The 19,812-nt window shown below is 37.9% G+C and overlaps 2 protein-coding genes across 2 annotated transcripts; both read right to left on the bottom strand.

Moving 5' to 3' along the window:
- Positions 1-1,428: 1,428 nt before the first annotated feature.
- LOC135612149 (zinc finger protein CONSTANS-LIKE 9-like) lies at positions 1,429-7,524 on the bottom strand. The gene is made up of 5 exons (XM_065108021.1): positions 7,386-7,524; positions 5,694-6,297; positions 4,752-4,979; positions 2,962-3,284; positions 1,429-2,285 (listed from the first exon to the last, which is right to left on the bottom strand). The coding sequence occupies exons 2-5, from the start codon at positions 6,279-6,281 to the stop codon at positions 2,156-2,158; spliced, it is 1,269 nt and encodes a 422-aa protein (XP_064964093.1). The 5' UTR covers positions 6,282-6,297; positions 7,386-7,524; the 3' UTR covers positions 1,429-2,155.
- Positions 7,525-10,242: 2,718 nt separating this feature from the next.
- LOC103983905 (cytochrome P450 724B1) lies at positions 10,243-13,551 on the bottom strand. The gene is made up of 9 exons (XM_009401254.3): positions 13,304-13,551; positions 12,392-12,716; positions 12,163-12,315; positions 11,838-12,080; positions 11,673-11,756; positions 11,515-11,593; positions 11,258-11,364; positions 10,857-10,981; positions 10,243-10,628 (listed from the first exon to the last, which is right to left on the bottom strand). Exons 1-9 carry the CDS (start codon positions 13,507-13,509, stop codon positions 10,526-10,528), a joined length of 1,425 nt encoding a protein of 474 aa, XP_009399529.2. The 5' UTR covers positions 13,510-13,551; the 3' UTR covers positions 10,243-10,525.
- Positions 13,552-19,812: the final 6,261 nt, after the last annotated feature.

The following is a 19,812-nucleotide window of genomic DNA, read 5'->3' as shown; positions in this document are numbered from 1 at the left end:
TTAGCTTCATTGTGATTATTAGGAGTGACATGACTTCAGGGATACAGCACTGTGTGCTGTGCTTGGGTCAAGCATCCAAGTGACATGCTTTCACTTGCTGAATACACATGATGTCTGAGGTAAGAAGTGTCCAGACACATTTGATGGCTATTTCCAGCTCAATGTGGTTATAAAAGTAGAAGAACATTTCTCCTAGTTCTTTCCATCAAAAGTGAAAGTAATAAAATAATTGAATAGCAGGAGGGATAAAAAGTAAAATAATTTGTAAAAGTAATAAAAATAATTTTAGATATTTAATTTTTTATAGTTAATTTGAGTTTATTGATTGGAAATTAATGGAAGAAACATACATATATGTAAGATTTAAATATATTTCTACAGGAATATAATATATGTGCAATATTAGAATATGGAGGGATGAATATACTATTTTCAAAAATTGAAAGGATAAGCAGTAAAAAAACTCAATTTATGTTTTTATTTATTGGCAAAACCCTTCTTTATAATTATTGATATTTTTTTATACCCACTGAATAGTTTCTTTGTGAAATAACAAAGGACAAAAGGTGTTTGAGGAGGACCTTAATACATTAAAAATGAAAATAAATTAATAAAAAAGATTTTTTTTATTGGGAATTGCTCCCATTTCAGAGATTCTTGTTTGCTTCATTAGTTGGAATGTTTGTGTTCATTTTTGCCAATCTACTCATTTGTTGTCCTATAAAGCCAAAGATTGGTCAGTGTGGAGACATTAAAAGGAACATGAGTTCTATTTGTGTGCCATATGGGCTCATAGAGCCAATTTTTGTGTGGCAATTGTAAGACTTAATTACTAGGCTGGCCAAATTGAGAGAATTAATTCTAGGCAGTGGCTGGTAAAAGATTGCATTTGATGTCACTCCATAGACAAAACTGAGGAATATAAAGTAAGCATGTGTTTTAGACATAAATTGTATGTTGTGGTGTCTCTAAATTGATCAGAGGAATACAAAATAAGCAAGTGTCTTAGATATAAATCATATGATATGATACCTCCAAAGCTTATCCATGGTTCATTGTGGTCATTTGACTTTTGTCAGTTATATACCACACCATCATTATACATATTACTAAAATCCATACATACTTGCATATGTAACAAAAAATAATAATGTTCTTCATTGAGATCAAAAGCGCATGCAAACACATTACTGATAGTGCACTCATACAAGCAGAATCATGTATTAAAAAGGAGATAATATTCAACATGAAAAAGAATTAGCATTTATAAGGGTTCCCTCTCATAGGACAGGATTCAATAGAACACCTTGTGAGCATGTCTCATGTATGTGCATCTTGTAATACATATACATAGAAACACATATATGAAAGAATAAAAGTTCATAAGAAAATAATGAGAATGAAATATCGCAAGACAAAATCACAAACAAAAGGAAAGTGTCTTTCGGGCAGAATTCATTCAATACCACAGCACTTTTTGAGAGACATTAGAGCTGTACAACCCAAGTTATAGGGCTTCAAAGTTTTAAACAGATATGAATAGTGTGACAATTATATTATGTTTCTACAGTCATTGGCACACAAACCAATTTTACAGACTCTCCAAGAATCTTATTACATAAATGATCCTCTTTTACATGTGAACTGATACAAAGAACTGTCTGTCAGTTACAAGAGTATGCTCCACAAATTCAACATGAAAAAAGTTAGAGAGATATCTAAAGATCTGAATTGGAAACCTAAACTGGGAGCAGAATGCTGCAGCAGGTCATGCATAGCATGGCTACCGATCCTGGGGAGAATCAGAAGAATATACTGAAACAATAAGTGAGGAAGAAGATGGGAAGGAAGGAACTCAAAGTAAGGGGGTTGAGGTTCAAGGAAAATACTGTTCGGTTAGTTTGAGGCGGAATAGAAAATTATGCACTGGCTTTACCCAAATTGTAGAATATGTACACACCATTGCCTATCAGAATGAATATGAAGACCAGTTTTTACCAGATCAGAATGCTGGGCAAGATGGTGATGGAGAACTCATACTTCAAGAACATGCCCTGATGGCTTTTGTTTTCCCAAAGGAAGCACATTACTTGCAAGGGAAGCGTGATATATGCCAGTTTTCATTTTCCCAAATTATTTATCATTGACCATGCTCTTAAAAGCTTCTTGTCTGTGCAAGTGGATCATAATCATACGCTTCACCAGCTTTGACAAACCTCCCCTTTACACGCCTCCTCACATCTGCCATAGCCTTGCGAGAAGCGTACCTAATTTTTTTCTCAAACCTGTTCAGAAGGCAAGATAGATGTTTCTGAGAATCTAATCGGACATATCCGTGAAATATGTTAACCAAGAAATTACAATTTCCATCCAGTATCCATCAATTATCTGCATTGAAAATTTAATTCAATTGGATGCTGCAAAATGTTGCATCAGACATAACTTCAACAAAAGGAGCATGCAGAACTTGACTACATTAAATGCCAGATAATTTAATTTTGACTTTCATAAGGCATGTTTCTCCAAAATCAAGTTTTACTTGAAAGTTGCATACTGGATAAACAAGCAATCTATGCTTCATTGTAGGAACTTACATTACTCATAAGCTAAAGTGCTATGCAAATCACAATCACCAGAACTTATGCCCAAAATAACAACATGTATAAATTATTGGTCATTGTTTTAAGTCTTTATGAGAACATTTCCCCTGCAATATATGGCTGTGGCTTAAAAAGCAAGCATCCAGAAGTATAAAATTTTAAAAAGCATGGCTGTGGCTTCTAGGGTACATTGTAGTTTCAGACACTAAAGTTCCATGTGCGGCTATAAATGATTTTCCACAATCATGTAAGCCCAGCCATCCAGAATTTTGTAAGGCATTGATTTCAGTTCATTTGTTGGCACATCACAGAGAAGAATATAACCAACCTTTTGATTGAAATTCTCATAGTTAGTACTTACTTGCGTGCTTTCTTCTTTTCCTTGTAACGCATCACAGCACTATCCCTGCTAGCTGTAGGCAATTGGGAATTATCAGGATCCGCTGGGAACCATGGAGGTTCACCCCTAAAAGGCACTGATGACCCCCCACAATCTTGATAGTCTCCGGCACCGCTTTCACCAGTCAAACCAGAAAATGAAAGGGATAGACTGAAGTGCGCATGTCTTGCAGAAATAAACAGTCTCGAATCTGCATTTTTTCCTCGATTTGACATCACCGAATCAGCAGAAACTGCATTACTACGTGTTGCCAGCATAGGGTTAGGCTGCCCAGCAGATGATGCCTGAGAAAGATGGCAAGGATGATGTCAACATTTCCAATAAACAGAAAACCATAAAAGTGAAACAAAGCTTGTCAATGTTAACATAGGCAAGTTTTTTAAATATATATAAATATAAATAAATATATATATATATATATATATATGTGAATAGCATTGTTATGAACTTATGATAACATAGGCAAGTTATGATAATATGTGAACATAATTGTTGCAATCAGCATTCAGCTTTACTGAGTACCACGCTCTTTAGCTTTGAAAATTTTACATAAGCTATGGGACTGGTGTCTTCTGACTACTGTAGGGTAAAAGCTAGGAAAATTGTCACAACATTGATAAAAGATTGGCACGAGCAATTTAAAACAATTAATAAGAAAATAGAGTTATGTATTTACATTCAAATCATTCTTAAATCATGTTATCCAAAGTAGGAATTGAGTCACTTTGGTGCATGATTGCCGCTTCATGCCACTCATATATCCTATCATCCAAAGTGTCCACTGAGCAACACCCACCTCACTCAAGTAACTTCACATGAAAAATATCAGGTTTCTAATGGTACTGCCTTCTCATAATATAGGACTCTTTTTAAGTTGCACAACTAGAAATTTAAATGAAAAATACTAATGTAAAGATACATCAGTTTGTGAAACACAATAAAACTGACTAAAATAAGGAAATGGGTGGAAACAAGCAGGGCATGTCAATCAATTAGGTCATGATAAGTTAATCTATCCTGGCATGAAATCTCAATTGCAATATATTGGGCTTATTCAGGTAAAAATACATAACGTATAGGTTGAACTCTATATGCCGTCAGGTCTCAGGATAAGGCAGTTCAAAATTACACTGGAACAGTGAGAACATAAAGAATAAATGACAGTGAATCAAGATGTACTTGTATTCAGTGAGTACCAGAATGAATCAAGACATACTTGCTATTCTACCAGTCAATTGTAATGAATATGTTGATAAAGCAACATCATGTCATTTACTGGCATGGTTGCAGCAGACATGAAAAGAAAGAAACACAAATGTTTAATGTCATCCCCTTTTAACTTTCATATCTACAAAGCAGTTAGTTAAGGATTCTCACATACTCATCTGTTCTAGAGCATTGTTGCCTCTTTTTTTTTTCACTTTTATCTGGCAATCTTTGCAGCAATAACTACAGAGGACACTACCATGATGAAAGAAATAATCTGCTTAAAACCATCTCTTCTTCCCTACTCGACAGAAAGTTGAACCGAAAATATTATGCAGTGCAGGATGCACAACACTAGTTAATGCATAAATCTAAGCTTGCAAACAACAGAGAAGCTAAAGTGCTGATATTGAATAAGTGATGACAATAGAATCTGATGAGCTAGTGTTTGATTTTGAAAAGGAAATACAAACAATAAAAGAAGTTTGTGGTTGCTGATAAAAAATTAGAGACAAAAGTACAGAAGAGCAAGCAGCAAGATGTACCTCTCCAAAAAATTCATCCTGGTGGTTCAAATTGGCAGCAGAAGTTTCCCTCAAATCAAAAAAACTATCTATGCCATCATCATCATCAAAAATATGATTTATTTGGTTATGAGACACGCCAAAAAGTTGTTCATAGCTTTGAAATGTCATGTCGACATCATTCACATTGAAATCCTCACAGAAATCATCTTTGCTGAATTCGAAATCTTTAGTCCCAACACAATCTAGCTGAAATCAGTTAAAAATTTATAAGCAATTGGCATCAGTGTAAGAAGCTAACATCGGAAAACATTCAAGCATAATTCTCAAGGGTAAATTCCATTCTATCTCTCCCACACGGTGCATCCAAAATCTAAGTTATGAAACAGTTTATCGGAAATTGTTATTATTCTAAGTGTTAGAAACCGGTCGTATTTGTTAATAAAGCATACACTACAAAGTTCTTAAGCTCAAACGAAATTTCTGCAATAGCTGCAGAGTCAACTGCAAGGACACCAGACTAGGGAAGTTGCTTTAATGATAATGATAGATTATAGTTTAAAAGTATTTTTGGTGTCAAGGGAATACCTAAAAGAGATCATTTGTCAGTGTCACAGAGACAGAGGAGGTGCAACACAAGGTTATAAAATGCTGAGGGGGTGACAATCTGATAGATTGATAATTTATGGATCCAGAGGAAGGGTACCCTTAAATGTATGTTATATCATGCAGACTAATTGTTAATGCAAGTAACAGCTGCAAATCTTTGGTGGCAACAAGCAATTCTGGAATATAACATGCTAGCTGATTGTTAGTGTCAGGTTTGAAGTGGGGGAAAGCATCTTGAATGGCAGAATTGCATTTCATAGTAGATAGTATAACAGATTTTTGTCAACAGAAACAATCATCAGTATATTCGATAATTTGAAGCCAGTTAAATCAAATTTCAAATGTCAAATGCACCTTAGGTATAGTTGAGTCCACTGAACCAGCTGTCTGATCAGCAGTAGAGGGCAAAGGACATATTGCAGGCCCTGAAGATGATCCAGTCAGGGGATTGAGCTTATCTACAACTATTGGATCTTTCATCTTGCCTACACTGGAAATACCCAAGGTACTGTTGCTTTCTGAACGTCCCCAGTAGTTACTAATGTTGTTCTCACTGATGGTCATCAAGCCTAAACCCTTTTCACAATCAGGCTCAGCTACAGGAGGGAACTCCTGAAAAAAGGGCCAAATTCTCGAAAGCTCTGCTGCTGATGGGCAGCCTGAATAGCAGTTTATTGTCTGCCTTTTGTGCCCTGAAGCTACCCCTGATCCATCATGACTATTCCAATCACAATTTTTACAAAGTGAAACACTTTCTTCAATGCACCTAATAACAGCTGGTTGTGCACTGCATCTGTCACACAAAAGGGTGCGCAAGTGGCGCCGAGAAAGTGCATTTGCAGAGTGGACATTGTGGTCGCATGACAAGCACAAAGAAGCAGCATCAGATCTGCAATAGATGATAGATCTTTGTTCCCCACAAAAATCACAGAGATGATTCATGCTTCCTCACTTTCAGCTGCCAACCAGTCAAATCAAATGCTGATTTGAGAAAACTGATATTATTCTTTAACGAAAATTTTCATCATGTTGGTGTTGTCAGCATACTCTTGAAAGTTTTGACCAATAACAGCATTTTCCAAATAAAACACACTAAAATTTTAACTACTTGGTTGGTTAAAACTGGTTAGGTTTAAAGTGCATTAAACAAAAAAGAACTCAAGTTGTACATTTGTGAATCAATAATGTGTCCTATATAGTGCATTTGTAAAGCAGATTTCATAACAAAAACAGACAGATATGGTTAAAGCTAAGCTCTAAAACTCAAATTGCTTATATGTAAATATTAATCAACATTGTTGATCCTATTTCAATAAAATTGCCCACTTAATAATCACCCAAATATTCAAATTCTTTCAGTTCACTAATCCCAGTTTCATAATCTACAGAAGGGTAGTTATAAATAGAACTTCTTATGATCTTGGAGACCGCTAGTAACATAAAACTCTCCAAGCTGATATCTGAAACCAATAGCGAAAAGGGCAAAAGCTAAAAACAAGCCACGCTAAACGTTGAGGAGCAATTCAACTACAACAGCAAACCAACAGAAATCTTACGCCCGATAAATTAAAGAATATTAGGTACCTTTTAACAGTACAACCAGTTAGCGTGTCATGCGAGAAGAATCTTTGAAGCCAAAGATTCTTAAAGAAAAAAATGCTTCTTTTACCAAATTTGGATTCGATCAAATCCGAAAAAAGAGAAATCCCAAAAAAAAATCAAAAAAGAATTTCTTTTTCTCGAGAAATTATAAGACGAACAATCCATCATTTGATCCCCCGTCATTGGTCCGTAGTGGTACGGCTCGTACGAAATCCACATGAGAAACCAAGAAGCGTTAGTGGTCGAGGAGTCGGGTTGGCAAAAGAACTGCAGGGGTCGTCCAAACCTAGCTACCCAAAAATGCAAGTGAAAACAACAACCCAAAATATGACTCGTTCCACACGACATCCAAGTCCACATGATAACAAGATCCAAAAAGAAAGAAGACGCGGTTATCGATTCACGGCGATCTCATCGGAAGACGAAAAAGCTTGTTCTTGTTACCTCGTCTTCGATACGAAAAAGAGAAATGAGGGGGTAGAAACCCACAGCGAAAGACGAAGGATGCGAAAGCGAATTCGCTCAAGAGAGGAATACGAGAGAGATAGGAGAGGTGAGGAGAGGAGGGACCGAGAAGATAAAGAGAACAAACATGAGACGACGAGGGGGCGGGGGCGGAAATACCTTTGCCTACCCGTATAAATCGTACCTGCCCCCGTGCTGTCCTCTGGATTTATAACACGTGCGGGACCCGCAAATACTCACAGTTTTCGGGCAAACGTGGGTAGGAAAAAACGGGTGCCAATAACTTTTGCTTTTCTGTCGAGAGGCTACTTAAAAGTTTGCTATCAGTATATTATCATTAGGAAAATATCCTCTTTCTTAAGGAAAATATTATTTATATATATATATTATTTTTGATATATTTATCAAAATAAAGGCAAATGAACTTAAGACCCAATAGAAACTGACTAATATATAAAAGTAGGTTTAAAATATATATCATTTAAGAATAATAATAATCAGATAAAATATAAAAATAACCAAATAGAGAGACTTTCATGTGGATTGTAGTTTTTTTTTTTTTATTCTTCTACTAAAATACTATCAGTGTATTAAAAAAATACTTGGTTAAAAAATATTATAATTGAGGAACTTGATCGATTCATCGTTCGGATAAGATGCTCCGATCTAAATCGATGGATTGGTTCGTTCAATAGATCGATTCATCAAAAAGGACGAAAGCTATTATTATCTCATCGAAAATATTATGAGAAATATGATAAAATGGAGAAACATATAAAATTATGACTTTTGCATGAATTTATCTTTTATATTTTTGATAAGTCTCGAGATAAAGAAATAGAGGAAATCATGGTGCGGAATGCACCCTTTCCTTCTCCCTCTACTGGATTCTCATTCATTCTCTTCCACAGGTAAGCCTCTTTCTATGAGTTTCTTCTCCCTCACTTTGTGGATATATGAATGTTAGTTATGGGTCGAAGAATCCCTGTACGATAAGAACTTGGGGTTGCAGGTCAGTTTGAGATGAAAAAGATGATAATATTTGATTGTTTTCAAGAGTTTATTTTTATTATTTGTTTTCTTATTAGTAAATTTGGTGTTCTTTAATCTAAATGGATGATTGTATGGTACTTGAATCTATGATAAATTGGGAGAAAAAGAAAAGGCAAATTATTGGGTTAAAGAAAAAATCTAGATGAGATGTTGGGGTCATGGATCTGAGGGATCTGAACTTTGTATAATGTATTCTGATTTTACAGGAACAAATGAATTTTATCTTAAGAAAAATTGTTCTACTAAAAGTCATAGCCATTAGTGTGATTCCCTATAGATATTGATGTAACACAAAATTTTCTCTTTATCATTTGGGGATTGTTTAAGGTCCATTCCATGTTGAATGTTACTATCCATTTTCTTTCATCAGTTTTCCTGTTCTAATCCAGCCAAGTTATTTCGATCATAATCATTTGACTCTCATCTTGGTTGAGATTGAATAGATGAAAAATATGATTTCTTTCCTATTTTCAACTTCTACAAACAAGTAACTTGAATATCCCCAATTAACAAATCCTTACAACTCTTGCTTGCATTGTTATTTAGATGTATTTTTCTTAGTTTATATTCTCCTATCTTTTACTTGTGGATTTTAGATGAGTAAAATAGAATAAATCTAGTGTTCTTTCCTGAGGGTTCAAGTCAAAATACTAACAATCATTCTCATTTTTTATATTCGACCACTTCTTCGCTTCACTTATTTTGTATGATAAAATACACTAATTATTTCATCTATCTCTTCCCATTTTATATCAGTTCCTCACATTCCCTATGGAAGTTCAGAACATTTAGGCTTGTTTTTAAGCTATTTGGGAGGCTTTTATTTTGATTATGATACTGTCTAAGATTGTATGTAGTTGGGTTTTTGCCAGATGAAAGACTGCTGGATGGATATAAGATGAGACTCTGTAGTTCTTCTGAAAAACTATGACTGTGGATCTTGATAATGGTGTTCAAGCCAAAAGGTTTCCTTGCGATGTCCATCGTTGCCCTTCTCAAGTTTTATTAGTAATTCCTCGGTTCTTCTGCACTTCGAAATTGTATTTTGTTTGAAGGGTAAGATGCAGAAATCATTTAGCAGAGCTTGGGAATATGTGAAGAAGACCATTATCTGCAACATTAAATAGCAAACGAGAGAAGACCTTTGACAATTCGATTAGAAACAGTGAATTGGGGACATTAAAGGATGCTGCATTTGGTAGTACTGCTGCTAATGGCTTGAAGGATCCATGTAATTTGTCCCACATAATTGGGCCTTGCAACCTGTTGCTGTTCTCATTTCCTAGACTCCAGCTTCATCCGAGTTCAAGGTAAAGAAGCAAAAACATCTGAGTGAAAGAGAAGAGAGGCATTATGATGTCTGAAGCTGTGACCATGTTGTCGAAGCAATCAAATGTTAGTCTCCGCCTGTCAGTGATTGAGCATAACTACATTTAGTATGGTCAATACAGGAGGTGAGGAGAAGGGTATAGAATAGGAGCTGTTCTATGTCTTCACCATGGCATGGATGCAGCTATCAAGAAATTGGCTAGAGATTCACGCAGTTATGCTTCTGGTATCTAATCTAACATTTCTTTTTTCTTCTAATAAGTTATCTAATGCTAGTGTTCAATTTCTTTGTGAATGATCTGCTCCTTCGTTCTGTGGCTTTGTAGCATGAATATATAATAGTTTATTTTGTGTGTTACCCGACTGATACTTGATGTCAGAAACAATGTTTGATGATCGTACTCTTTGTTATGCCCGTCGTATACTGATGTCGATCTTGGCACACAAGCAAGGCTTTTCAATGGCCATCGACAGGAGGAGCCAATTTACACTGCAAATGATGGTTAAAGCTACACAGATTTATACAACTCTCTTTCATGTTATGGAAACTGGTAGAACAACAGATATAAACATGGAAGGATCTGCAATCTGCTCCGACGACGACTCGCGATCCGAGAAAACATGGCTGAATCTGATGCTATTGCATGATGAACCTGGAACAGAGGCAGTGTGGCCATGCCCTGGTGGTGGAGTGGACACTGGAGTGGAAGACTAGCCTTTTGCTCTCTCCTCCTCGGTTAATATTCGGATGGCACCGGTTCAATTTCCAGCGGTAATCCTCTTGGGAACTCCACGTAGGGGTAAGCCATGGGAATGTCTTCTTCGCCTTCCAGTTTCCACCTAAAGAACATTTTTCATAGCAAAGGTCAATTAAAGCAGATAGCTTGCACGCTTTACTTTGAACAAGGCATCAGTCCGCAAACTTTAATTGCGTAATTGTTGTAGGAAATTCACAATTTTTATTGTGATCATCCAACATGGTGAGGTCCTGGAACTCACCAGGATACCAAGGAGCAATCTCAGGGTTACACCAGAAACATTCTGGAGGCTGATAGATATGTGAATTACCTGAAATTGAGCACCATGAAGTGGAGGAAGAAAGCAACCTCCACTTTGGCAAGTTCAGATCCTGGGCAAAGCCTTGGGCCACCACCAAATGGAGTGAACTTCTTGGTTGATGTTTGGTTGTAACCCTGCTCACAATTTGCAACAAGAGAGATGCTCATTCAAATCAGAATAAAGATGCTAGATCTCATCAGTGTCTCATAACATCACCATGCAAAAGTTAGGATGGCATCAAAACCCAAGGCACACTGCTGCGGCTTCGGTGGATCACTATGTGTTGCATCAAATTATTTCATCGTGAAGAATATATACTTCCACTAAGTATATTTAAATGTTTCTTTTAAGTTCATCATCCTCACTGATACAAGGAAGCATGTATTGTCGTAATGTAACAGCTAAATTACCTCCCATCTCCAGGGGTGAAACTCTTGGGGATTTCCATGAAGGGAAGAGTCTAAATGTACTGCACTGAGGACGGGCAGGACCTTCCAGCCACATGGGATCAGATACTCTTGCCAAGAAAACACACAAAGGTTGTTCGTCAGAAAGAGATTAAGACAGGCAATAAAGCATTTGCAAAGGATGATGATCTACTGCATGTAGAGTCATGTGAAGACCATATAGGAAGGAGTAATAATATAAATCACAAGTGGAAGGACACCTTTGTATCTGACATCCTTGAGAGCCTTTCTGTGAACAAACTTAACAATGTTTCCACATCTTAAAGTCTCATTTATGACCTGAAAGGACACACCCACACCAATTACTCCAGCAGATGGTGCATAATTTAATCTTGGAAAGGAGGCTCTTCTCACTTACATGTTGGGTAAACTCCATTTTCTTGTAGCCTTCTGAGTTCAAGAACTCATCCTTCTTGTTGGCTCTAATGGACTGGTGTTCTGACTATAAGCAATACAAAAGAAAAGGGTGCTTTAAACAGCTACGTTTGATGAGAAAAATACCTGTAACACCACAAAATCATACCTTGAGCTGCTCCAGAGCTGATGGACATTGCCCGAGAAAGTAAACAGCCATTGACATCAGCAGGGAGGTGGTCTCATAGCCACCCAGCAAGGAGTCCAGCAAGAAACTGACCTTTTCCTCCTCAGACAAATTACCAACTGATAGGAGTTCATCAAGGAAGTCACCCTTCTGACTGGAATCCCCTCCATTCTTTCTTCTTTCTTCTAGTATGGCTTTCACAGTTAAAGAAATCCTAGCTCTAGCCTGTAAACATAGAGTTGGAGTGAACAAATGGTGATGAGATTACTCTTGAGACAAGACATGAAAGAAAGCAAAGAAGACACACCTGAACAGCTTTGGCATACGAGGTTCCTGGGATGTAGAGGGGAAAAGAAATGAGACCCTTCATAAAAGTCAGGAAGTCCTCAAGAATTTTTGCAGTCTGTGGCTCATCTTGTGACAACCCGAGGACTTGTTTCACTATGACACTGAAAGTGAACTGTGTAAAGAGAATGCAAAGCATTAGACTTGCATACCAGTAGCAGGTGCCCATGTTACGAAGCTTGTGTTCTAACCTTTCTGGCCTCCTCACAGAAGAAGATCCTCTTCTTGTCCTTCCATGAGCCCATGACTCGAAGAGCGATTCTCTCTATATCATTGAGATATCCAGCTCTTGCCTTGGTGGTGGTGACCAGTGTCAAGGCCAGGTTTCTCAGCTTCTTGTGGGTGTCACCTACCACCACAATCATGGAAGACTTGCCCAGTATGCCATGTATGGGTCTCGGGTAGCTGCACTGGAACAGCTTCTCCTCGTTCTGGAGTATGAAGTGGTTCAGCTCCTGGTCACAGGAGACGATGGTCGGGGTACAGAAGAGCTGCGACTTGAAGACCTTCCCATACCTGCACAGGTGAGTCTACAGTCACCTAATCTTTCCCATGGCTTGCTTTCTTCGAGTAAAGTTATTTACTCAGCAACATTTACACTGCTTGACCATCATGCGAGGTGCATGCACTCGAATACTTTTAGCTTTCCACACACAACAGCTTAGCCATAAAGGAGATGACCACATCACATACGTAAATGTTCTTGACAAATTAGATATCATTTTCGCAAAAGAAAGTTCAGAATTAGATGCCATATTTCGTCATTGAAAAGTAGGTAAAACGAATGTGTTCGAGATATCTAAGATGCAATACGTACTACGGAAAAGGAGCGTCTTTTCTCTCATTGGTGAGAGAACCCAATAGATCGACTTAGATTGCAAATGCTTCGAGAACAGTTTCTTTCTTATCGCAAATGGAAACAAAAATACGGAGAAAAGGAAGAGGGCACCATGGTGATTGATTGCTGGGAGAAGGAAAGGGAGATTGGGGAGGAGAAAGAGACGATAGCCATGCAAGAGCATGCTACAGTGAGTGTTGCAGTCTCCTTTATCAGAGAGGTCTGGTCTTGCAAGGAGAGTCAGTCATACGAGAAGAAGATTTACCTAGAACAATGGTCTTCTAAGAAACTTCCAAGAGCATATGAAGCATGTGGGCTCAAAAACCTCAAGGTCTCGCCTAACAAAGGCCATCCGAAGCTCCCCCTTGGAGCAGCTCCAAGATTCAGTAACAAGGGAAGGAAATGGTTCAACACCACAACCAACATCACAATGGATCCCAGGAGAAGAGCAGAGAGCAGCCCTCCCTCCATCACACACTGCCAGGCCAATTCTCATCACAAGAAGCCTTGCAACTCTCCTGGGTGGAACCGAGGAGGCATCTTTATACCAGCACGACAGGAAAAGCAAACAGGCTTTTGGCAGCTTGTTACTGCAGGGTTGAATTGGCTTTTCAGAAGCCTAAGAAATGATATCAAGCTAGACTAGCATCTAGCTAGGTTTCTTAACTCTTGGGGGGTGCGGTATAGCCAGACTTTGTACACACTCGTAGAGGAGGGGAATGGGAGCCTAACATTCTAGCTTCTGATCTGCTTGCTATGTTGTGAGTTGAGAGACATTATCTCATTCTAAGAAATGTTTGAAGCCTCTGTAGAAAAGCTCCTCACAAGCGATTAATTCTTTCTTCAGGAGGTTCTTACAATGCATTTGGATCTAATCTTCACTTACTTCATTTGATTATCGAAGATGCCCATTGTGAGAGGCTATATTCTTGAACTCACTCATCGTCTCCGACCAGCTCTGAGCTCTCCCCTGTTCACATCATATTTTATGGTGCCCTTGGAGCATTGTTCTATATGGGCAGAGAGTTATTCAAAGAGCCGCACGAGTTGCAGTGATTGTAGGACAGATAGGTCCACCTTAGCCCCCATTAAGATGGCTCACAAAACAATGCCACAGCATCTACATCACTCAGCTTTTTTTCCCCCTTCTTGTTGATCCCTCACTCCCTCTGCAAGAGCTACTCCAATTAATATCTCTCTCTCTCTCTCTCTCTCTCTCTCTCTCTTCCTTTTAACCAGCTCGATTTGAGCTGAAGTGGATTGTTAGTTTGCTGATTTAATACAATATAAGGCTCTGCTGCAAGAGGAAAGGAGAGTGGAGCCAAAAGGTGCGAGAAATAAGCCTTGGGTAGTGCAAGGAAAAGTAGGTTTGAGTTAACCAAAAGTTGATAGTATTAAAAACAGGAACAGATCAAAAGTTGATAGCTTTGAGTTAACCAAAGAAGATATTTAAGACACTAGATTGATTTTAAAGTTGTCCCCATCGCAAGTTGATCTCTTGTGAATCCTCTTCAGTTGTTGGCGTTACAACACCATGGCGGATGATCATCTACATGAAAACAACGTATTCCTGATGCATCCTCAAGAATGGTAGAAGCATCGACCTGCAGGCTAATCAACATTCCTTCCAAGGTAGGCAATGGCTGGGCAAGGAATGAAAGGATCAAATTATAGTCTCCGGCTCCACGACCACTCAAATCAATTCATAGGGGTTGGTGAGGGGGGCGGGGGATATGATATGGACAACAGGATGTCATATCAGTCTACAAAACCCTTTGGTGTCTCATAAATCCACTGATTTGACGTGGGCTCCCACTGGTGCATGCATGAGGCTGCATGAAAAAGAGAGAAGAAGAGAAAGGCAAAAAAGAGAGATCATAGCTGGTTGAGTGTGGAGTTGTGGCATTTGACTCTACGCATATTGGTCAAAGGCACTTCGTCTGCCAAATTTATGTTCTTGGGTTCCACAACACTCATCTTTTAAGTCCCAAGAAACCATCTTAGGCAGTACTGATGAGAGAGAAATGCAAGCCTCGGGAATTCTTATTGTTGGTGAGACTCAAATGAAGATTCTTACCATGAGAAGAACTGCTTAAACTTGAACTTGAGGGTTTGTCTAATATTCCCACTTGGTGTTCTTCATGCATTTACGATTTATGCAAAGTGTAATAGATCTATTATGGATACAAGATGCAGAAAAAACCAAGTGGGGAAGAGAGATGACTTGCACTGAGAATTCTTCACTCCTCACAGGTGTATCTTTTGTTCTCTAGCTTTTTGAGTTTATTAGGTCTTTCTTCCCGGTGTTCGAGATGACACGAGGTGGTGTCAGCCGAAACCAGCCCTCCCTTGTCTTGCCTCTGACTCCATTTCCCACTGTCGTCTCTCTCTCTCTCTCTCTGCCTTGCTAGGGGTATTGGTATTCAAACCCTACAACCCCACGTCCCTATTGACCTCATTCATTAGTGCACGAGGGGGCATTCAAAGCTTCCAATGGATGATCTCTTTCGAGTCCATGGCTGTGGGGGTAAACCATGACAGAGGTGGCCCAGATGAGCAGGTAAATGCCAAGTCAGAGGACTGGCAGCTTGCTTGTCGGAGACATGTGGATGTGCGCATGCCACCAAACGTACTTTTGTTTCTCTATGGTCCTTTTTCTTGACTGCTTCCATCCCCATGCAGGTGGTACAGATGCCAAGTACTCCCTCACCCTCAAACCCCAAAGTCCAAACCTACCTTGAATCCTAGTTTGCTCGAATGTGTTCTACTCATCACATCTCATACGAGACAACTTCTCAAGTGATAGATATGTAGCCTCACTAAGAGGAGTTAGTTTGATCAAAACTTTGCTTACGCCATTTCTTGGATTTCTGCCACAGTTCATTCCAGCGCATTGAATGCAGTATGGAATTTAAACCACGCATGACTACATGAAACTTTCTCGAAGAGAGCTAACAATCAATAACAGGAATGACATATGTATGATCTGCGCTCACCCTCGTCGATACGATTTGGTGGACCGCATCCATGCATGATCGCCTCATGCAGCAACAAGCAGCATCGACTCATCGTCAACTCGCGACAGATGGATCAGGGACCACGAACGACACTTCACTTCGAAGCTAGCATTCATGGCTAATGGTCCCTCCAGTTGGAGCTCTATAGCACCGTGCATCATTGCTGCAGACGCCAACCCATAAACTTAAGAGGCAGAATCCAGGCGGTGCAAGGAGATATTATGCTCGTCTGGAAGATAATAGTTTGATCCAAAACTTGTAGTTGATGCTTTAGACACTAGTGTTTGCATCTACTTTAATGTGATAACACACTCAAAAGGGTTGTTTGCTTTATGGTGGAATGATTACAACTGAAGAATCCCCTTAGCCTTTTCTTTTATTTAGGCAAAGAACAACACTGGATCCCCTTCACCTTCTTCGCCCTAAAGGAATGTGCAGGACCACCAACATTGCAGACATGCAAGAATAATGCACGCTGCTGGTCTTTGGAGAGCATATATACACACACACATCACCATTTTCACTGACCTGATCCATGAGAACGCTCGTGTTGCCGTATGCTGTGTGGCACGTGCAACCCCGTGGTCTTCATGCCACCAGGGAATCATCTTCGAGGAGATGTTTGGGTCCCAAGCAGCATAAAGCCGAAGAATGGGGGAATCATCACAAGCTTCCATCACAATCACTTGGGTTTGCATGTGGGAAACATATTCTTTCTTTGCGCCTGTGGGCAGCTGCATGAGCGAAGTCTTGATCGAACAAAACAATTGATTATGTTTCGCTCATCTGATCCTTCTTTTACTCAACCAGTTCCTTGATCCTTAACATGAAGGCCTTTGGATGATGCCTCCGCTGCATGCCCTCCTTCTCAGGTCATGATGCTTGCATCCAAAGATCTCATGCCTAAAGTTCTAAAGCTTTGTGGATGTGATGGATCTTTTACTTTAATAAGAGGCCCAACCTTTATGTTCTTTTTAATATGAATCAAGGATGTGATGTTTGGGGGGGGGGGGGGTCAAGTTGCTCGGATGAGGTTGAACCCTCCAATGAACTCCATCAAGTACTTGATCCATAATGCATGCCTTATAATTAGCTTCGAGTGTTCTTGGAGGCTGTGACTTGTAGCCACTATGTCCCTAGTATGACACTGTTCATGGAGGCCAAGCTCGTCGGTCCAATGGAGGTTCATCCAGTACAACCGTTGCCTCCCACTGTTAGTGCTGTGTCATTGGGTCCATAAAGATGTGGCTGCAGGTTCAAGGCAGCTAATGCAATGCATGATGGGAGTCTTGTGAGTGCAAAAGAGCACACAAAGGAGGCAAGCAACTTAGTGGTCTTCACTGTGCTCGATATCTATTTGGATCTACTCAATTCGGTGCAAGAAAAGGTTGATGCTCAAATCTAGATCCTCGTAAACTTTGTCAGCAGCCATTTTTGATCGCCAATCTAGAATTTGAATCCTAGTCAATGAATGGACTTCAGTACAATGACAAGATTGCTCCTTCATTAGATCACCCATGTATACTACTTCGATCAAATTAAGTCACGATTACACATACGTCACACGCTTGCTACCACGTGCGTGTCTCGTGCGGAGTAATTATCCGCTACCACGTGTGTATTTTTCTTTTAGTTCCGCACGAGATACGCACGTGGTAGCCACACGACACCGGCAAAGGCCTCGAACCAAAAGTAAAATACGTTTCCTACTCTTTCGTTAAATACCCTGATAATTACCGGCCCCGTGACCGGAGGTAGCGATGGATAGAGATGGGCCCCACATGTGCCCGACTTCATGCCAAGGTAGGTAGAGGAAGTGGTAGGGAAAAGAAGTGCTACTTCCGTTGAAAGGATGGTCATCGTCTACTTCTTCGACGACGAGAAGTGATACTTGGTAATGTTTCCTCTGCGCACAGTTCTGTGAAGATTAAAACCTGAGAAGGAAGGCAGACGTCCCTCTCACAATGAAGACTAGTCCATTCGGAGACGCAGCTGCACTAGAGTTCTAAGAGGTGGTAGGATAAGATGTGCTGCAACTCAGACCACACCAAGTGTTCGATCACTTAAGACTCTCTCTCTCTCTCTCTCTCTCTCTCTCTCTCTCCCTCTCTCCCATACATGAGAAGTATCCCAGAATTTGAAATTCTTTTATAACATTTTTTTCTAATAATATTTAGAATATTCTTGACTTAACAATCAATCACCTATCCGTTTTTTCTCTATTTTTCTATAGATCAATCCAAGTTATATTTTTTTTACACCATGTAATTTTAATAATATTATAATACAGTAAAAATTCCTATAACATAATGTAAAAACATTACAACACCATTTATAACATTATAATATAATTTTTAGACAAATTTGTTTGCTTTTGTGGATTTAGCATCAGTTGTTCATTTGAGGTATATATGTTTTAGAGCAGTGGGTGGAATCACCACTTTTACATCAAGAGGATAATGACATTTTGTTTGTATCATCATTTTCCAATAATGCTGCAGCCTACTAGTGAAGTTGAGTGCTGCAATAGAACAAATATTTTACCTTTGGAAGATTCCAAGCCTTTTGTGCTAGTAAGAACTTTCCAATGTCCTTATTTGGCAATCCCTATTTTCCCACCATTTTCAATAAAAACTATGAAAAAAAATAAAATAATCAAGTCAACAATTCCCACTGCAATTGCTCCTATGTACAATAAAACTTGAAATAATACACTCTTAATTTCTCTGAAGATTAAAACAGAATAAGATTCATAAATACAACAATAATAAATAATAAAAAATAATCATAAGTCTTAATTATTTAAAGTTGATTACATCAATATTTTATTGTAAAGAGTCATATATTTAATTAAATTTAGAATCTTTTAAAAAATATTTTATAGTTTTTATTAAGATATTTTTTTTATCTTTATCTATCTCAACTTGTACTATTAAAATTAATCATTTCACCTCTTTTAATTATCATATTTGTATATCTTTTAAGTATATGTTTCTATCGTATTAAATGATTATACCTCATCTTATTCCTTATTGAACTGATATATAATTTTATTCATGAATAAGAATATATTTTTTTTATCTTTTATAGTGACTCTATTTATTCATTTCACTATTTTTGTCTCATAAATATAAATTTATTTTTTTATATATCATTTCTTAATTATCTAATACTCAAATCCATACCGATCTTATTACTATTTTATATTTTTAAAATTAAACATAAGATTCATAATGCTTCTCATAGACCAATCTTTTTTTTACTTTATGAATTATATCTCTTTATCTTATTAAATGGTTGATCTAAAATATCTAAAATATTTAAGAGAAATTTTTGTCTATCCAATTCAACTATATTGTTCTATCTATTATTAGTATTATTATAATTATATGTTATATAATAGGATAAAAATTAAAATTATAAATAGGACATGATAAACTTTTTACCCTAAGACACGACATAAATATTTTTCTTAAAATCATAGTAATTCATCAAATAATTTTTTTCATTCTGACTATAATTAAAATGGTTTAAAAATATTATCAGTTGACCAAATATGAGGATTAGGATTCAAACTTAAATGTTTAATGAATTATGACTTAAAACATCAAGTGTATGCATAAAAATATGCATGAAATTCTCTAAATTAGCACAAAAATAAGTTATAATTAGAAAATCTATGTTGCGGTTTAATCACAAAAAGCCAAATATAATATAAGGGTTTTCTAAAAAAGTAATACATTTTAGAATGTGTTAG

This window comes from Musa acuminata, chromosome BXJ2-5, assembly GCF_036884655.1.
Source record: "Musa acuminata AAA Group cultivar baxijiao chromosome BXJ2-5, Cavendish_Baxijiao_AAA, whole genome shotgun sequence".
Classification (NCBI taxonomy): domain Eukaryota; kingdom Viridiplantae; phylum Streptophyta; class Magnoliopsida; order Zingiberales; family Musaceae; genus Musa; species Musa acuminata.
Note: the sequence above shows the minus strand (reverse complement) of the source record. Positions and strands in the feature narration are given on the sequence as shown.